General features: G+C 39.5%; 1 protein-coding gene across 2 annotated transcripts in view; it reads right to left on the bottom strand.

Moving 5' to 3' along the window:
• The window catches only part of BMPER (BMP binding endothelial regulator), a 289,084-nt gene that overhangs the window by 7,264 nt on the left and 261,250 nt on the right, over window positions 1-20,570 (bottom strand). For both annotated transcript variants that reach the window (XM_027863683.1, XM_027863684.1), the window contains one exon: window positions 2,455-2,585. In XM_027863683.1, coding sequence (XP_027719484.1) covers window positions 2,455-2,585 — 131 coding nt within the window. The remainder of the gene's footprint in view (window positions 1-2,454; window positions 2,586-20,570) is intronic.

Raw genomic sequence — 20,570 nt, 5'->3', positions numbered from 1 at the left:
AGTGGCAGCCCTGGAGTCAGAAAGACCTGAGTTAAAATTCAGGCTTAGACATTTACTAGCTATGTGACCCTGGGCAAGTCACTTAACACTTTTGGTCTCAGTTTCATGTCTATAAAATGAGCTGGAGAAAGAAATGGCAAATCACTCTAGTATCTTTGCCAAGAAAACCCAAAAAAGGGATCATAAAGAGTCAGTTACAACTGAAAATGACTACCCAACAAAAAAAGGCTTAACATGTGCTAATTATTATAACAGGGTGTTCCATAAGTACTGTTAGTAGAAATATTAGAGGCAGCAGCACAACATAGTGGAAAAAGGGGATGGGTTGCTTCCCCCGATAGAATGTCAGTCTCCTGAGGTCAGCAACCATTTCATTTTTTCTATATTCCTAGCACCTAGCACAGGGCCTGACAAATAAGCATTTATTAAATTACTATTCTATGACTGAATAAATGAAGGCCAAGTTTGGGTTCATGGCATATAGGTTTGTAAAGGTATACAATGTGTCTCATGATATAATTCACACACATGATATAATGGATAAAGTCCTCATTTTGTAGTCAAGAGGATAGGTGATCAAATCCTGCCTAAACCACTTATGAACTATGTGACCTTGGGCAAATCTGGGCCTCAATTTCCTCATCTGTTCAATGATGAGTGAGGTCTAACAATCTCCCACTGATAATTGAATATTAGTTCTTCAGAGAACTTCCAAAAGTGACAATTGTCATGCCAGCGGTATAAGCCAGACCAGCCTCTTGTACAATCCCTTTTTCACTTTGCATTTCTTACCCTACTTCTTGCCAAGTGCCTTCCAAGGTCTTGGACCCCACTGAATTGTCATTCACTTCCTTATGTGGTCTTGAGCATTATCCCAAGTCAAAGGTTTCAAGTATGACAAACAATGGGTAGGGGTTTTTTTTGTTTTTTGTTTTCTTTTTGCTTTTTGGTGAGGCAATTGGGGTTAAGTGACTTGCCTAGGGTCACACAGCTAGTAAGTGTCAAGTGTCTGAGACCAGCTTTAAACTCAGGTCCTCCTGACTCCAAAGCCAGAGCTCTATCCACTGTGCCACCTAGCTGCCCCTGGGTAGTTCTTAAAGGTTCCAGTATCCTAGGTGAACCTCAAATGAGTGCCCAGGCATAACCTATGCATCTGGCAATGTATTTGACTATTTATCCATCTGCCACTCTGCTATAATTCATCATGTTAGCTTTCTTAAATCCCTCTGGACTCATTGCTGAGTCCTGAGTCCCTTAGCTTCATCTATGCTTTGGGAAATGGTTGATAGAGGATCCCAGGAAAATCCATATTGCTTTTCCCTTAGTAAAATCTTTTTGGAGTTTTGGAGCCAGCCTCATGAAGTAGGGATCTGGAGGTGAGTCAAGGAGACCCAAGTTGAACATGTGTTCTGAAAGGGTGAGAAGCACAAACCCAAGGTCAGTCAGAAGCTACCCCTTGTGGTCACAGAGGCTGTTATCTGGTGAAAATTCCAGTGACACTCACTGCTTGGAGGTTACATAAAGATCAAATCTGTCCCGAGAGATACAAAATCACATACTGAACAAAAGAGTTATGCATGATCTGAGAAGTCCTGGTATTCCAGTCAATAAATGACTAGTTGGGGAGAGGGAAAGAGAGAGGAGAGTCATCCCAGTAATGTGGCAGCAGCATGGCATAGTAGAGAGTACTAGACATGGATTCGGGGAGACCTAGCATCAAACTCCGCCTCTGACATTTATTAACTGTGTGACACTGGACAAGTCATTAGCTCTTTCTGAGGCTCAACTTCCTCACATGTAAAATGGACATAATACTTGTAGTACCTGCCTCAGAGGGCTGTTATAAGGCTCAAAGGGAGATATTATAAAGTGCTTTGCCAACCTTAAAGCACTATGTAAATATCTTGTTAATATAACCCATGATTCCAATGCTTAGTGCATCTCTCCCTTGCTCTATACACAACTTGAAATATAACTGAGGCTTTGAATTTGTAGCTGATTTATAGATCTGAGAAGAGCCCAAGGGACCTTCTAGTCCAACCACATGAGGAAACCCAGTCCTACAGAGGTTAAATGACTCACCCAAGATCACACAGATATAAGTGGCAGAACCAGGAATCAAACCCAGATTGTTTGACTCCAAATCCAGCCTTCTTTCTACACTATCATTCTGTTTCTTTGTGTTGGAAGAAACTCTTAATGATGATAAGCTTGAAAATCTGTTAAAATCAGATTGTCAACAAACATCTCTTCCTAAATGGTTGATGACTTGCTCAGCGACGGCTTCCTGTTTTCTCAAATTGCAGAACAAGTGGGCCATTGTTGGACTTATTGATCTCAACCATTTTTCCTTTTCTTCTGCCAGGGGTGTACTGTGACAGTTGTGGTGGGCTGAATAATCCCCGGAAGGATTCAAACTTCCTCCCACAGTGAAAACCATGAGAGCTCCCTCACCTGCGCAGTTCTGCTCTGGCTTCCAGTGAACTTTGGCCCCTTCTCTTTGGCAAGCCCGGGCATATGCCAGGAAAGATTCACAATAGCAGTTTTTATGGACTGGACACTCACACATGTCTGTCACACAGGACCTGTTGGGGAGACAATGGAGAAAAATGAACATTGGAAATCCCTCAAATCATCACATAGCATATCTGCCATTGGCCATGCCTGGAAGGCACTCTTTTCTTACTCCTGCCTTTTAGAATCTCTCTCTTCCTTCTGGACTCAATTCAAGGAGGACTTCGTATGTGAAACCTTTTCCTGGTTGCCCTAAATGTTAATAATTTTGTATCTAAATATGAACTTCTCCAATAGAATGTAAGTGCTTAAGGACAGAGATTGTTGCATTTGTGTGTATGTGTTTGTATCTCTAGCACTTAGCACAATGCCTGGAATATAGTAGGCACTTAACAAATGCTTGTTGAATGACTGAATAACAGATAACATTATTCAAGAATAGTATCCTATAAAGAGGTTACATATATTACTACTACTGCTGCTTCTCCTCCTCCTCCTCCTTCTAATACTACTACTACTACTAATAATAATAATAATAATAATATCATTATTTACATTTTACTGAAGAGGAAACTGAAACAGCAACGTTAAATGACCTTACCTAAGCAATGGTAGCTAAGCCATGGAAGATTTAGAATTTGAGCACAAGTCCTCTGACTACACTGACCTCTGACCACTTTCCATAACACCACAATTCTCTTGGTCTAGCATTCTTGAGGTCTGTGATATGAACAATCCATTGGGTTGAGGCAAGTTGGAGAGTGAAATCATTCATAAAAAGTATGGTTGTTCTACCAATGTTGGATCCCTTTGTTAAAACATGGCAAAATAGTCCTTTGGTTTTAGGGAGAGCCATAAATAGCAATTTTGTTCCTGGGGCAAAAGTGATCACAGGAGGGAAGAATTATAACCTAGGCCAAGGACAACACCCCTCTGTGAAAGGTAGGCATAGCCTTTAACAAAAAAAGAGCTGGCCAGAAGCCAAGATGGCAGAGTAAGCAATAAGTTGCCATAACTCTCCCATATCCACATCCAAACAACCATAAAATAGCTCTCCAAAACAAATCCTGGAACGGCAGAACCAGCAAAAAGACATTAGCCCAAGAAACTTGGAAGATCAGCAGGAAATGTCTGTCTCACTTGGGTAAAGGGGGTGCCCAGTCCAGGATAGGAAGCATCCCAGCAAGCCAGCAGCAAGCCTCATCTCAGCAAACCAGCAGGAGATCCTGAGCCCCAGTATGGTGGAGCTTGCAAATGCCAAAACCAGTACTCCCCACATGCCTCAGCATAGCCAGGGGAATGGGTAGACACCAGCTCTGAGAACTACCACATGCTTCAGCAGAACCTGGGGCAAACAGGTAGAAGCCAACCCTACCAGTGCCTAAGCAAATGGGTAAACAGGGGCCATCACCAGTTCCTGCCCCTTGCTTCAGCATTGCTGTGGGCAAACAGTCAGCTTCCAGTTCCAGACCACCACACGCTTAGGTGTAGCCCTGACACCCCAATAGCCTCAGCACTCACCAGACACCAGCACTAGGACCTTGGCTCAGCACCAGTAAGCTGCCAGACCTCTATGGCCTCTAGCACCACCAGTCAACCCCCACCCCACCCCCTCAGTGCAGCACCAGCATGAGGGTCCCTTGTAGGCCTCAGGACAGCATTAGTGCAGCACCAGATAAACAGACAGCATTTGCAGCCCCTGACACAAGAAGCCTGAGACAGTGCCCTTCCACTCCAGGAGCAGAGCTCAAATTTAAAAGAGGAAAAAGGTTGAAAAAGATGAGAAAAAAAATGACAGAAAAAGAATCTGAAAGGAGACAGGGAAGACCAAGAACAAACTCAGAAAAGGACAACAACATCAAATATCTATGGGCAAAGCCCTGAACAAAAATGTGAAGTGGTCTCAAGCCCAGAAAGAACTCATGGAAGAGCTCAAAAAGGAGCTTAAAAATCATATAAGACAGGTAGAAGAAAAATTGGGAAAAGAAATGAGAGTGATGCACGAGAATTATGAAAAAAGAGTCAACAGTTTGGAAAAAGAAAACAACCACTTAAAAAGTAGAATTGGCCAAATGGAAAAGGAGATCTAAAAATCTACTGAAGAAGACAACTCCTTAAAAAGTACAATTGGGCAAATGGAAAAGGAAGTACAAAAGCCAACTGAGGAAAACAACTCCTTGAAAGTTAGAATTGGGCAAGTGGAAGCTAATGACTCTATGAGACATCAAGAATCAATCAAACAAATTAAAAAGAATGAAAAATAGAAGAAAATGTAAAATACTTCATTGGAAAAACAACTAACCTAGAAAAAAAATACAGGACAGACAATATCAGAATAATTGGGCTACCTGAATGCCACAATAAAAAAAAGAGGACCTGGAGGGCATCTTTCAAGAAATTATCAAAGAAATACACTAGTATCCTGGAACCTGAGGGCAAAATAGGCACTGAAAGAATCCACCAATCACCTCGGGAAAGAGATCTCAAAATAAAAACTCCAAGGATCATTATAGCCAAATTTCACAACTATCAGGTAAGGGGGAAAATGCTGCAAGTTACCAGAAAGAAACAATTAAAATATCAGGGAGTCATGATCAGGATTATACAGGACTTAGCAGCTGCAACCTTAAGGATCAGAGGTCATGGAACATGATATTTTAGAAGGCAAAGGAGCTAGGACTACAACCAAGAATCACCTATCTGGTGAAAGTATAATACTTCAAGAGGAAAAATGGTCATTCAATGAAATAGAAGGATTTCAAACTTTCATAAACAGAAGATCAGAACTGAAGAAAAATTTGATCTCCAATATCAAGACCCAAGAGAAGCATAAACAGGTTAAAAAAAAGGAAAAGAAAACATAAGGGATTCAATGGAGCTGAACTGTACATTCTTACATGGGAAGATGATATTTGTAATTTTTTTTTAAATTTTTAAAAATTTATTTCTTTTTAGTTTTCAACATTCACTTTTATAAGATTTTGAGTTCTAAGTTTTCCCCCTCCATCCCCTCCTCCCTCCCCAAGATGTCATGTAATCTGATATAGGCTATACATGTGCAATCATATTAAACATATTTCCACATTAGTGATGTTGTGAAAGAAGAAGCAGAACAAAAGAGGAAAAGCATATAAAGAGAAAAATAGACCAAAAAAGGGAAAATAGTATGTTTTGTCTTCATTCAGACTCCACAGTTCTTTCTCTGGGTATGGATAGCATTTTCCATTATGAGACTTTTGGAATTGTCTTAAATCATTGCATTGCTGAGAAGAGCTAAGTCTATCCAAGTTGGTCATTGCACAATGTTACTGATACTGTGTAAAATGTTCTCCTGGTTCTGCTCACTTCACTCAGTATCAGGTCATTTAAGTCTTTCCAGGTTTTTTCTAAAATCTGCCTGTTCATCATTTCTTATGGAACAATAGTATTCCATTACATTCATATACCACAGCTTGTTCAACCATTCCCCACTTGAAGTGCATCCCCTCAATTTCCAATTCTTTGCCACCACAAAAAGAGTTGCTATATTTTTGTACATGTGGGTTCTTTTCCATTTTTTATGATCTCTTTGGGATACATGCCTAGATACTTGTAATTCTTAAACATTATACCACCAATAGTTCAACTAAAAGGAATATACATAGAGAGAGGGCACAGGTATAAGATAAATTCGAGGGAATGGCAGAAAAAATAATAAAGGGATGAAAAAGAGTAGTACACTGGGTACAGAAGGAAGGGAGCGGTAGAATGGGATAAATTATTTCACATGAAGAAGCATGAAAAACCTATTATAGTGGAGGGAGAGATGGGAAGGTGGGCAATGGGGATCACTTGAACCTTACTCTCATTAATATTGGCTCAAAGAGGAAATAATATGCACAATCAGTTGAATATAGAAATTTATCTTACTCTATAAGGAAGTAGCAGGGGAGGTGATTAAATAAATGGGGGGGGGGGGTTACTGACAGAAGAGAGGGCAGACCAGGGAAGGTGGTAGACAGAAGCAAAACATTGTCAAGGAGAGAAAGGGTGAAAGGAGAGAGAGGACAAACAGGAGGAAAACTAGGATGGAAGGAAATACGTAGTTAATAATCATAACTGTGAATATGAATGGAATGAACTCTCCCATAAAATGGAAGCTATCAGAGAGGATTAAAAACCGGAATTCTAAAATATGCTGTTTACAAGAAGCAGAGTTGAAGCAGAGAGACACACAGAGAGTAAAAGTAAGAGGCTAGAGCAGAACCATTTATGCTTCAGCTGAAGGGAAAAAAAAGCAGGGGTAGCAATATTGATCTCATACAAAATAAAAGCCAAAATATACCTAATTAAAAAGGTACCATAGACAATGAAGTAATATCAACACTAAACAAATATGCATCAAGTGGAATAGTATCCAAATTCTTAAAGAAAAAGCTAAGTCAGCTAAAGGAAGAAATAGAGAGGAAAACTATACTAGTAGATGACCTCAACTGTCCTCTCTCAGAACTTGATAAACCCAACCAAAAAAGAAACAAGAAAGAAACTAAGGAGGTGAATAGAATATTAGAAAAGTTAGATATGACAGATTTTTGGAGAAAACTGAATGGGAATAGAAAGAAATATACTTTTTCTCAGCAGCATATGGTACCTACACAACACTTGACAATTTGTTAGGGCATAAACACCTCAAAATCAAATGTAGGAAAGAAGAAATATTAAATGTATTATTTTAGGATCATAATTCAATAAAAATTACCTTCAACAAAGGGCAGTGGAAAGATAGATTAAAAATTAATTGGAAACTAAATAATTTAATCCTAAAGAATAAGTGGATCAAAGAACAAATCATAGAAACAACCAATAATTTAATTAAAGAGAATGACAACAATGAGACAACATCCCAAAATTTATGGGATGCAGCCAAAGTAGTGCTTAGGGGAAAATTTATTTTTCTAAATTCTTATATCAACAGAATATAGAAAGAACAGATCAATGAATTGGGTATGCAACTTAAAAAAAAAACTATAAAAAGAACAAATTACAAATCCTCAACTGAGCACCAAATTGGAAATCCTGAAAATCAAAAGTGAAATTAATAAAATTGAAAGTAAAAAAAAAACAAAAACAACTATTGAACTAATAAAAATTGGAGCTGGTTTTGTGGAAAAATCAAAAAGACAAATAATCCTTTGGTTAATTTGATTTAAAAAAAAAAGAAAACCAAATATGTAGTACCAAAAATGAAAATGGTAAAATCACCATCAATGAAGAAATTAAAGTAATCATTAGGAAATATTTTGCCCAATTATATGCCAATAAATCTGACAATCTAAGCAAAATCAATAAATATTTATGAAAATATAAATTAATTATAATAAATTATTAACAGATCAGAAAACAGAATGCTTAAACAATCTCATCTTAGAGAAAGAAATTAAACAAGCCATTAATGAACTCCTTAAGAAAAAATTCCCAGGGCCAGATGGGTTCATAAGTGAGTTCTATCAAATGTTTAAAGAACAATTAATTCTAATACTATATAAACCATTTGGAAAAAATCGTCAAGAAAGGAGTCCTACCAAACTCTTTTTATGATACAAATATGGTGTTGGTACCTAAATCAGGAAGAGCTAAAACAGAGAAAGAAAATCATAGACCAATTTCCCTAATGAATATCAATGCAAAAATTTTGAACAAAATACTAGCTAGATTATTACAGCAATATATCACAAGGATTGTACACTATGACCAGGCAGAATTTATACCAGGAATTCAGGGTTGGTTCAATATTGGGAAAACTATCAACATAATTGACCATATCAATAACAAAACTAACAAAAATCATATGATTATCTCAATAGATGTTGAAAAAGATTTTGACAAAATATAATACCAATTCTTATCAAAAAACACTAGAGAGCATAGGAATAAAGGGAGTGTTCCTTAAAATTATAAACAGTATTTATCTAAAGCCATTAGCCAGCATTATCTGCAATGGGGATAAGCTAGAAGCCTTCCCAGTGAGATCAGGGGCGAAGCAAGGATGCCCATTGTCACCTCTATTATTCAATAAAGTACTTGAAATGTTAGCTATAGCAATGAGAAGAAAAAGAAATTGATGGAATTCAAATTGGCAATGAGAAAATAGAACTATCACTCTTTGAAGGTGATATGCTGGTATACTTTGAGGACCTTGGAGAATCAATTAAAAAACTATTTGAAATAATTAACAACCTTAGCAAAGTTGCAGGATCTAAGATAAACCCACATAAATCAGCAGCATTTCTTTATATGACCAACAAAGCCCAGCAGCAAGAGATAGAAAGAGAAATTCCATTTAAAATAATTGTAAACAATATAAAATACTTGTCAATCTACCTGTCAAGACAAAGCCATAACTATACGAACACAATTACAAAACACTTTTCACACAAATAAAGTCAGATCTAAACAACTGGAAAAGTATCAATTGTTCATTGGCAGCCCAAGCCAATACAAAAAATGACAATTCTGCCTAAACTAATTTACTTATTCAGTGTTGTACCAATCAAACAACCAAAAATTATTTTATAGAGCTAGAAAAAAATAACAATACAATTCATCTGGAAGAACAAAAGGTCAAAAATATCAAGGGAATTAATGAAAAAAAAACTACAAAGGAAGGTGGTCTAGCAATACCAGATCTCAAACTATATCATAAAGCAGTAATCATCAAAACTATCTGCTACTGGCTAAGAAGCAGAGTAGTGAATCATTGGAATAGATTATGTACCTAAGACATAGTAGTAAATGACCATAGTAACCTAGTGTTTGACAAATCCAAAGATCCCAGCCTATGGGAAAAGAACTTGTTATTTGATGAAAACTGCTGATAAAACTGGAACACAATAGGGTACAAAGTAGGTATAGACCAGCATCTCGCACCATATACCAAGATAAGGTCAAAATCGGTACAGACATAAAGGGTGATGCACACTATAAGCAAATTAGAAGAGCAAGGAATAGTCTACCTGCCAGATCTATGGAGAGGAGAAGAATTCATGACCAGACAAGAGACAGAGAGCATGACAAAGTGTAAAATAGATACTTTTCATTATATTAAATTAAAAAGTTGTTTTTTTTTTCCACAAACAAAACTAATGCAATTCAGATTAGAAGGAAGGCAGAAAGCTGTGAAACAATCTTTACATCAAGTGTGTTTGATAAAGGCCTCATTTCTGAAATATATAGAGAACTGAGTCAAATTTGTAAGAATACAATCTATTCCCCGATTGATAAATGGTCAAAAGACATGAACAGGCAGTTTTCAGATGAAAAAATCAAAGCTATCTACAGGCATATGAAGAAGTGCTCTAAATGACTGAGAAATGTAAATCAAAACAACTCTGAGGTACTGCTTCATACCTATCAGATTGGCCAATATGACAAAAAAAGAAAAAGATAAATGTTAGAAATGATGTGGGAAAATTGGGACATTAATGCACTGATGGTGGAGTTGTGAACTGATCCAACCATTCTAGAGAGCAATTTGGAATTATGCCTAAAGGACAACCAAACTGTGCATACTCTTTGATCTAGCAGTACCACTGCTAGGTCTGTATCCTAAAGAGATCATAAAAAAGGGGAAAGGATTTACATGTACAAGCATATTTATGGCAGCCCTTTTCATGGTGGTAAAATATTGGAAACTGAGGGGTTGCCCATCAGTTGGGGAATGGCTGAACAAGCTGTGGTATATGAATGTAATGGAACACTATTGTTCAATAAGAAATGATGAACAGGCAGATTTCAGAAAAACCTGGAAAGATTTGTATGAACTGATGCAAAGTGAAATGAGCAAAACCAGGGAAACATTGTACAGAGTATCAGCAACATTGTGTGATGATCAGCTACGAAGGACTCAGTTCTTCTCAGCAACACAATGATCCACGTACAAAGGATAAGTACAAAGGACTCATGTAAGGAAATGCTATCCACATCTGTATAAAGAACTGATGGACTCTGAATGTAGATCAAAGCATACTGTTTTCAGTCACTTTATTCTTTGTTGTTTTTTTTCTTTTGATATGTTTCTTCTTTCACTACTGTGAATAATATGGAAATATGTTTTACATAATGGCACATGTATAACCTATATCAAATTGCCTATCATTTTAGGAATAGGGAAGGGGAGAGAGGAGGGAGAAAAATTTGAAACTCAAAATCTTGTCAAAATGAATGGTAAAAATTATTTTGACATATAATTGAGGGAAAATAAAATGTTATTAAAAATTTTACAAATTAAAAAGAGCTGGGAATCAAAGAAGTGTATGATGCTACTATCTCTAGCCTCAAAATTTCCCAAACATGGTAGGGGCTGGGGGGAGGGAGTAAAAGTACATCAGGTTTAGACTGCCACTGGGGCTCAGAGACAAGAAAGGAAAGGACTGAGGGAAAGAAGAAAGGAAACATTCTCCTGGTCAGGGCTGTTGGTACCTATTAAATTTTCCACCCTAAGACAAAGACACAGTGACCATACCCTAGTTATGTCTCTCAATTCAAAATTAAGTTGTAAAGGAATAATCTTATCTTTATCCTCCAAGTAACTTATCACAAGTGAATTTGGATTAAATACAAACCACATTGTATGTAAACTGCTTTTTCAGATTAGGAAAATTAAATGTGGACACCTTCAAAGGAACCCAGACATGTTTGTGCAAAATTAGTGAGTGGCTCTATCCTTGCAACATATGCTACATGGATCACATCATCTAGGAATTGAATGGGATAATGGAGAGTAAAGAGCTTGTTTTGTGCATGGAAGATCTGGAGGGCAGGGATTATTTAACTTTTGTCCTTGAATCCTCAGCACCTGGCATATAATGAGTGCTTAATGAATGCATATTGAATCTAATTGAGTTATGACAAAATATTCATTGACAAGAATACTTAGTTAATGCATATTGGATCTAATTGAGTTGTATGACAAAAATATTCGGTGACAAATACATCCAAACTTTCAACCCCCTTCCGTCTCTGATCCTTGGTGTTTGGAGAGAGAACAGACTGGCACCATTTGCTGGACTTCAACATTCAGGGCAAAGGTCCACCTGCCATGATCCAGTTATGGAACAGACATGAAGAGAAGGATAGAGTTCAAAATAAAGGACATAGTCTCATCTCTACAACTGATCAGATGCAGTTGGGGTCCTGTGTTCAATTCTACATGCCACATTTGAAAAGAGAAACTTGCAAACTGAAATGGTATCAGAGCACAAGGAGCACGATGGGAATGGCACTCAAAATATATAATAAACAGAGATCCGTATTAAGCACAAGCCAGGTAGGTTCTTAAGCCTGTAGCTCAAGATCTTATTGCCTCTTGGTTAAGATTGCCTCCTTCTCCCCGTGACTTGCCTCAGGCAGAAAAGAATGCTACTTATGGGCTGCAGGAGAGTTCTGGGACTATTTTCTCATGTTATTCACAAAGTGGTCCAGTATTTTCACTCCAGTCATAATAGTCACAAATATTTCAGCTCTCCAACTGGACTCTGCTCATGTGCTTGTCCTCATATCACCGACTCCTCTACCTAAAAGATAGAGGTCTAACATCAAATGCAAGTTGTGAGTATGCTTAGAGGGAACATGATAACTTTCCTCAAGCATCTGAAGGACTCTCAAGTCCTGGCCGTGTATTTTCAACTATGTTACTTCCACTCTGCCCATCATCCCCACCAGAAACTTGGCTTTTACCCAGGAACCACATTGGGCTCTAATTGGGGGGGCCGGGTTTACTTCATCTTGCCCACAACCAAATTAACCCTTACCTTCCAGGACCACCAGTTCTAAACATAAACCCGCCCCTCCTCAGCACCCTCCCCTATCAGAAAGTAAATTCTTTGAGGGTAGGGACTGTCTTGTTTCCTTCTCTGGCACGTGGCATAAATGCTTCCTAAATGCTCTATCAAATAGAGACAAGTGTTTAAACTTGATGTAAAGATGGGCTCTCTAATAGTCAGAGAAGCCAACAATGGAAAGGCAGCTCCCCAGATCTGAACCAGAAGAGACTGAGTGACCACCCCAGGAAGTCAGAGTAAGTGATTTCTCAGGTCCCTCTCATTCAAAGGACTTCTTTCATTCTGTTGATACAACAAATAATCCCATATCTAGATCACTAATCACCATGGACTCAGAGTAGTTAGCTTAGCATGAGCTCAACCCTCCTGCTGTGACTGCAGCTACAACCAGCTCTATACCCAACCATATCCTCAGTAACCCTCCTCCTTCCTTTTCTGTAGCTTCTTCCTCTCCCCCTGATCTTGCTCTCCAGGGAACATAGCTTCTATGTCATAATAAGACCCTAGAGAAAAGCAGGGCTTCTTCACATAATGCCACCTTCCCTTCAACGCTTCAGAAATTTATATATAGAAATTTATTGACACCTAATGTCAATTCCACAAGAACTCCACATTCATTCCACAAGAAGGTTTTAGGTGAAATAATTTGCGGAGGGCAGTTGGTTCTGTAACAGGACAATGGCGAATGGAACCATGAGCAAGCTGATGCTCAAGGGAATGGGGCGTCACTGCACACATATGCATTCTGAGCGGAATGAGGCAGTATGAGTGGGCTCCAACTGGACACTAGCCAAGAATCATGCACAACAAGAGGTCTAAGGGATATCATGTAAGATACAGATGAAGAGAAAAGGAGGAGAGTGGGTCAGAGTGAAGGATAACTTAGGGAGAGCCCATGCACGGGTTGTGCTGACATCCTAATAATGTTAAGAGAACCAGAGGGTGATTCCCATGCCCAAACATATTATTGTGAGTGGAACCCTCTTCTCCCACAGTCCTTGCTCTCCAAGGATTTAGCAGAAGATGGGTAATAGCTGCAGAAGATGGAAAAGTAAGGATGGGCTGCAATCTATACCTTTGGAGAGATCACTGATCTACGGAAGTGTTTTAGGGCAATGGAGTCCATTCAATTCAACACTCATTCATTAAGCGCCTACTCTGTACCAGGCACTATGCTAACTAAGCACTACAGACAGTAAGAAAGATGGGACCTGTGATTTTTTGGATATAGGGAACTGCCTATACTAATGCAGGTTGGCATCTTCTTCTGTAATGTATACTCTTAGAGAGTCACCTAAGTGACTTGACCAAGGTCACACTGTCAAAGGCAGGACTTGAACCAGGGTCTTCCTGGCTTTGGGTTTAACTCTATTTGCTGTACCATGGCTCCCTCTATAGGTAGTGGGGATACAAAAGCAAAAACAGAGCAGTCCCTGTTTTCAGGGAGCTTACACTCTGCTGGAGAGAAATAATACATACACAGGCAAATAAGAAATATGTACAAGTTAAATTTAAAATGACTTGGACCCACTAATAATCAAGGAGATTATAAAGTGCCTTGTGTAGGAGGTGGTATTTGAGCTGATCTTTGAAGGGAGCAAAGCATCTCAAGAGGCAGAAATGAGGAAGGAGAGCATTCCAGGTGTGGGGAACAGCCTTGGCAAAGTCCCTGAGGTGGGAAAGATGGAAAGTTGAATATTGGGAGGTAGGTCAGTGTGGCTGGACCATAGCTCATGAGGGGAGATCAGTCTAGAAAGAGAGATTGGAATCAGGCCATAGAAGGCTTTAAATGCCAACAGTAGGGTGCCATTGATGCTTCTGGAACTGGGGAGTGACATGGTCAGTGCCATGCTGTAGGAATAGGACTAAGTTATGATGTATAAATGACTGTATTCTGAAATGAAGCCTGCCAAGTGATGTCATAAGAGTACACGTCTGTATTCCATACAGTAAGATGGACTTGTAACTCTCTCTTACTAAAGAAAGCACGTTTGCAACATATAGAGCTCCAATCCAAACACTACACATTTCTCTGCTCTCTAACAATGGCACATCTCAGTCTCCTGCCCTCTCTGGAAGCACAGATGCCCCTTTGGGGGGAACAACAATGCCAGCCAAGTGTGCCTGTCTTTCTTGTCCAGGTTCAGATTTTGAAGTCTAGAGCCATGTATGGATGAATGACAAAGTGCCCCAAGAGCTTAGGTGTGAACACTAAGACCAAAAGCCACCCTCACACAGAGAAAGCCTGGCCAAAAAGAGGGGCAGCCTGACATATGGAGCCAGACACCTAGAAGGAGAGCTCAGCCCCCACTGGGAAATATCTCCTGCTTTCAATGGGACTTTTAATCTGGAAGCCAGCCTGCATTAGAGTGAAGGCTGGGTTGGAACTGACTTTGCTGCTGCAGCAAGAAGGCAAGGGTGCAAGGAAATCTGACCAATGAGGGTTTGGGCTAGAATCAGGGGTTCTTAACATGGCATCCAGGAACTGGTTGTGGTTGTTCTGATTTGGCGCCTTGAAAACTGCATTCCAACATCACTGTTTTCACACTGTTCGGTCATCCTGTGCGTCTTATTTTATGCAGTTAAAAACTTTATTCTGAGAAGAGGTCTGTCCATAGGCATCACTGGACAGCCAAAGGGGTCCCCAACAGAAACAGGGGAAAGAACCTCTGGCCTAAATAGTTTCTGAAGCCCCTGTAGCTCTAAGATGCCATAGTATTTTGCTGAGGCCACGGGTCTCCACCCGTCCTGGAAAGAGGGGACGAGACTGGGAATCCAACTGTTTGGTGACTTGAAGCCTATAGGCATGAAGGATGAGGCAATCCAACCAGCATGGGTTCTGCTGAGTAGACAGAAAAGAGATTAGCCAAGTTAGGTAAGAGCCAGACCACTAACCAGTGCTCATATACCTAAATCCTTTGAAAGGTCATTCATTGTTCCAACCCAACTGGAGTGATAGAGAAGTAACTGGAAGCAGGAATCAACACAAAACTGTCACTGAGACATTACATTTTAGGAAAATAATAATAGTTAATATATATATATATATATATATATACATACATATATTTGTAAGCCTTCAAGCACTATATACAATATATATATATATATAGTATGTCTGTGTATATATATATATAGTGCTTGAAAGTTTACAAAATGCTTTCCATAGATCATCTATATATCATCTTGTAGATTTGATCCTCACAACTCTCTGAAGGGGCTGTAATTATTATTTCCATTTTACAGATGAGGAAAATAATAATAATCACACAGTTAGAGAGTGTCTAAGGCAGGATTTGGATTCAGGGCTTCTTAATTACAAGTCCAATGCCCTGTGTCCTATACCACATGAACTTTCTCTTTATTCCCTGAAACAAAGGCCTGTGTTTCTAAAAACCAATATTCTACTGCTTCTGTTGTATAGCTGTGAGTCATGAAACACAATGAAGAATGAAAAATAAGTTTCACTCCACGGAGAAGGGAGAGGAGCATGACGGGGAGGAGCAAGCTGGAGTGCAAAACATAACAAGGTAACATGAAGGGGAGCTAGGGTAAAAGTGTGCCACCAGCTGCCTCTATTAGGCTAATCAGGACAGCCCTAATTGTTAGAATGGTTTCCCTGCACTGATCCTAGGTCCATCTCTGCAAATCTGCTCTGAATTCTACCCTCTGGGCCAAGGAGAATAAGGGCAATCCCTCTTCCATGCTTGAAGACAGCTATCATGCCCCCCAGTCCTAAGCCTTCTTTCCTCCAAGCCAGGCATCCCACCTCCTTTGACCAATCTTCACAGGACATGGCCTCGAGGCCTTTCAACATCATAGCTGCCCTTCTCTGGACGTTCTCTAGTTTTTCAAAACACTCCCTAAAATGGAGTTTCTAAAAGGTGGGTTCATATTTCACAGCCAAAAAGGACAAATATCCGGTAGTGATGGAATAATTGGTGTACATGGCCCTATGCACGTACACCCCTTAAATCACATCATGTGGATGCCAAGCCCTGGAGAAAAATTCAATAATCATCACCTTCTGCCAGTCCCAACAACAATAATGTTTTAACAGTTTTCAACCAAGGCTTTCTAATGGCTAAGAAAAACTGACACGTCGATACTGACAACATCCCTGGGCCAGGAAGCATCATCACTCTTATTATGGCAAGAAGTTACAGGAATAACATGGCCACAGTGCAGGGCACTGGACTGACAAGCTGCCCAGCCCAGCTGGGTTCTAGTCCTGGCTCTGTCTGTCACTGGCTTGCCGTGTTCCCTTGGACAAATCCCTCAGCCTCTCTAGGTTTCATTTTCCTCCTGTGTAAAATTAGTTTAAGCTAAAGGACCTCGAAGGTCCTTTCCAGCTCTAATATTCTTTAACCTTGATGAAATCCACGTTTGGGAGGTTCAACCTAAAGCACTGCTGCAAACAGAGAGAGGGGAGATAGCACATGTGGATGGATGATGCTGAATGAGTGAGGAGGCCCCAAGGGACTGCTGGTCTGATCCCCAGGGGCCTTGTTCCTGAGCCTTCCTTTGCAGGAGAGTGAAATCTGTTGTGTAATCAGAACGGCATGAATTTTAATTGACAACATAGCCAGAGGAGGCATGGAATATTTTGGAATTCTGCTCTGGAGCTAAGACCATTTGGTTTTAGATTCAATATTCATATTTTTCTTTATAAGGACAGATGAATAATACATGGGAAAAGAGGCAAACCAGGGACTTTCTCAGATTCATAGAGAATCTCAGCTGTTTGTCCTCGGTCTTTGTTTTCCTAACACAGAAGGTTTACCCAGGCATTTTCTTGGCTCTGCATCAATGATGTCTTTTTTTAAATTGCTTTATTAATTATCTAATTTTGTATTAATTATTGTATTAATTATCTTTGTATTAATTTGTATTTGTATTAATTATCTAATTTGATCCTCAGAACACCCCTGTCATGTAGGAGCTATTATTATTCTCATTTTACAGGTGAAGAGACCGAGGCAGAGGTTGTGACTTTCCCAATGCATCCAATAAAATACATAGGATTACAAAGAAAACCAGTTGTGTTGAAACACAGTTATCAGGATGGAAAAAGAGCCCAGGTTAAGAACTCCTGGTATATGTGAAAGGTGATTTACATGGGCCCTAGAGCCTCAAAGAGCAGAAAGACTCTCACTCTCTAAAAAATGTTTAAAATGAAAATCTACTTCGTCTGACGTTGGGACATGATGCAATTTACTTCCTGAGGTGACTCTCTTGCTCTAGTCAGTCCCCAGTAGTTCTAGCTGCTGGAAATAATGGGGTTCCCCTCACCAAAAAAGTCTGCCCCTACTTTCTGCTTTTGTTTTTTGGATTTTTTTTTCTGATGAGAAAAGAGACCTTCAATTCAATTCACTTCATCAAAGAAAATTCAAAGAATGTTCTGGCATGAATTTCTGTCCAGTTCCTTCTGCTCCCAAACCTCTGGTGGGTTCTCAAAAAAAGGGAGTATTCAATATTCCAGAGAGAACCTTAGAGGTCATGGAGTCCAGTGTCCTCATTGTACAGATGAAGAAACTGAGGCACAAAGCGCTTTAAGAGACTTTCCCCAAGTGAGGATTGGAACCCTAGACTCTGAACTCCAAATCCACCATTCTATCCATGGCATCATACTTCCACTCAAGACCCCAGTCCTGGACCTTCCTGACCCAATGAGCATACAAATCATTTAAACGAAATGGGCCCTGTGGTCTCAAAGACATTCACGTCCATATTAGCCAGTAGACTCTGTCTACTTACTTCTGCATTCTCAGCCTGAAGCCCATAGAGCCTTCTGGTTATTTTCAGTGCCTGAGCAAAAGGGTTCCGTCAGCCAGTAAACCTCTTTTGCTAAATCTCTTTTCACATTTTTTTTTTATTGGAGACACTAACCTGTCTTTAGTAGCATTACAACTGGAGTAGGGTGTTGGGGCTTTGGCCCAGCCTGCCAATATGCATTAAACATTCATAGCACCATCAGTCATTCAACAAGCATGTATTAAAGGCTTGTGAATGAAATAGATCCAAGAGGAAATGTGTGTGTGTGTGTGTGTGTGTATAGTTATATATACATATATGTAGTTGTGTAGTTATATATTCACACATGTATATGTATATATACGTATATAGTTATTTAGTTATATATACATATGTATGTATATATACATATACATATATATGCATATATATATGTATGCACGTGTATATATATATATATGTAACTTTTGTTGTTGTTCAGTTATTTCAATCATGTCTGACTCTTCATGACCCCATTTGGGATTTGCCTGGCAAAGATACTAGAGTGGATTGCCATTTCCTTCTCCAGCTCATTTTACAGTTGAGGAAACTGAGGAAAACAAGGTTAAATGACTTGCCCAGTATCACACAGCTAGTAAGCTGAGGTCAAGTTTGAATTCAGGAAGGAGAGTATCCACTGTGCCACCTTGCCGCTCCATATATAATGACTACGAAAAAGTAAATTATAAAGATGCAAAAAAGATGCCAGGCCTTGATTATATGAAGTCAAATAGCTCCTGTCCTTAAGGAGCTTGCCTAGCTGAGGGAGACAGATCTAGGCTTCTTGCTCACTTTCTTCAATGCCTGATCCTGATAGAAACAGATAAAGACCCTATAAAAAACTCACGTGAAATAAATACATTGGATTACAAAGAAAACCAGTAATATTGAAATATAGTTATCAATTATTTTTTTAAAGCAAATGAACAGAACCCTGTTTTAGAGAGTTATCTGGAGACACTGAGAAGGTCAGAGACTTGTCCAAGGTCATACAGCCAGGATGTGTCAGAGGTAAGTCTTGAACTCAGGTCTTCTTGAATCACTATCTAGTATTATGAGGTACCTCCAAGTTGGGGTTTCAGGGTCTTAAATGTTGATTTTGTTTTAAAAGATCTTTTATTTTTAAATAAAGACAAGCTCAATGGGGAAAATTGCATTTTGAGGAAAATGATTGAGGGGTAAAAAAATGGCAATAATAAATTTTTTTTTTTTTAGAAACATACACACACAGAAACCCAATGATGTTCCTTCAATGATCCCTCTGTACCAACCTGCCCAACACTGAATGACTTGTGATCTGAGGTTCCAGAAAGCAGGCCAACGCACAATCAGTCGTTCCCGTTTTTCAGAGCAGTGTAATTTTTTGCTCCTGTAACTTTCTCTTACATCCTCCCCCCACCCATGGGAAAGCCCTGGGGCCCTCAGGCAACAAATGAAGATGCTGGGCCCTTTTCCTCTCACTTGGGGGACCTCTTTAGCACTAGCCCCCTTCATCCCAAGGTAAGAGCCACCACTGTTCTTAAAAGTGAAATGATGTGTCTATCTTAACAATAATCTGCTTGAGAAAGATCAGAAAACATCACTAGGTCTCTGTCCCTTCTTTACAATATTATCAGACCCACCTGGTGTGTCAATTGCTTTTGCTAAACCTTTTTTCCCTCCATTCTTTGTTAAAAGAGAGGCTGGAACGTCCATTCTCATCATCAACCCCCCCCCCCCCAGCTTCCCTCACTCCCTTCAGGACTCAGTTCAATCTCACCTGAGGGAGGAGGCCTTTGTCAGGCATCTCCACCCTGTCCCCTCTGAGATTACATTCCACTTGTAATGTCTGTATTTTGTTTGTATGTAGATGTTTCTGTGTGCTCCTCCCCAATTAGACTGTGAGCTCCTTGAGAGCAGGGACATGCTTTTACTCTTTGTCATACCTCAGTGCTTAGCATACAGGCCTGGAATATACTCTTGGTGTTCAGTCATTTCAGTTGTGTCTGACTCTCCGTGACCCCATTTGGCAAAGATACTGGAGGGGTTTGCCATTTCCTTCTCCAATTCATTTTACAGATGAAGAAACTGAGGAAAACAAGGTGAAGTGACTTGCCCAGCATCACATAGCTAGGAAGTGCCTGAGGCCAGATTTGAAATCAGGTCTTCCAGACTCCAGGTCCAGCACTTTATCCGTGGCACTACTTAGCTTCCACCTGGCATATATAGTAAGCTCTTAATAAATGCTTGTTGACTAACTTTAAAAAGGCTTAAGGGACTGGCTGGCTGGGTAGGAAAGAGGGTGAAGGAGTCTGGAAATGTAGAATAAAAAGCAAAGATAGCAATAAAAATGAGATGAAAGAAAGAGAGAGAAAGGGTGAGGGAGAAAAAGAGAGAGAGAGAGAGGGAAGGAAGGAAAGAAGGAAGGAAGGAAGGAAGGAAGGAAGGAAGGAAGGAAGGAAGGAA

Source organism: Vombatus ursinus, unplaced genomic scaffold (genome assembly GCF_900497805.2).
Source record: "Vombatus ursinus unplaced genomic scaffold, bare-nosed wombat genome assembly UNPS02014773.1, whole genome shotgun sequence".
NCBI lineage: Eukaryota > Metazoa > Chordata > Mammalia > Diprotodontia > Vombatidae > Vombatus > Vombatus ursinus.
This window is presented reverse-complemented; position numbering and strand designations above follow the sequence as displayed.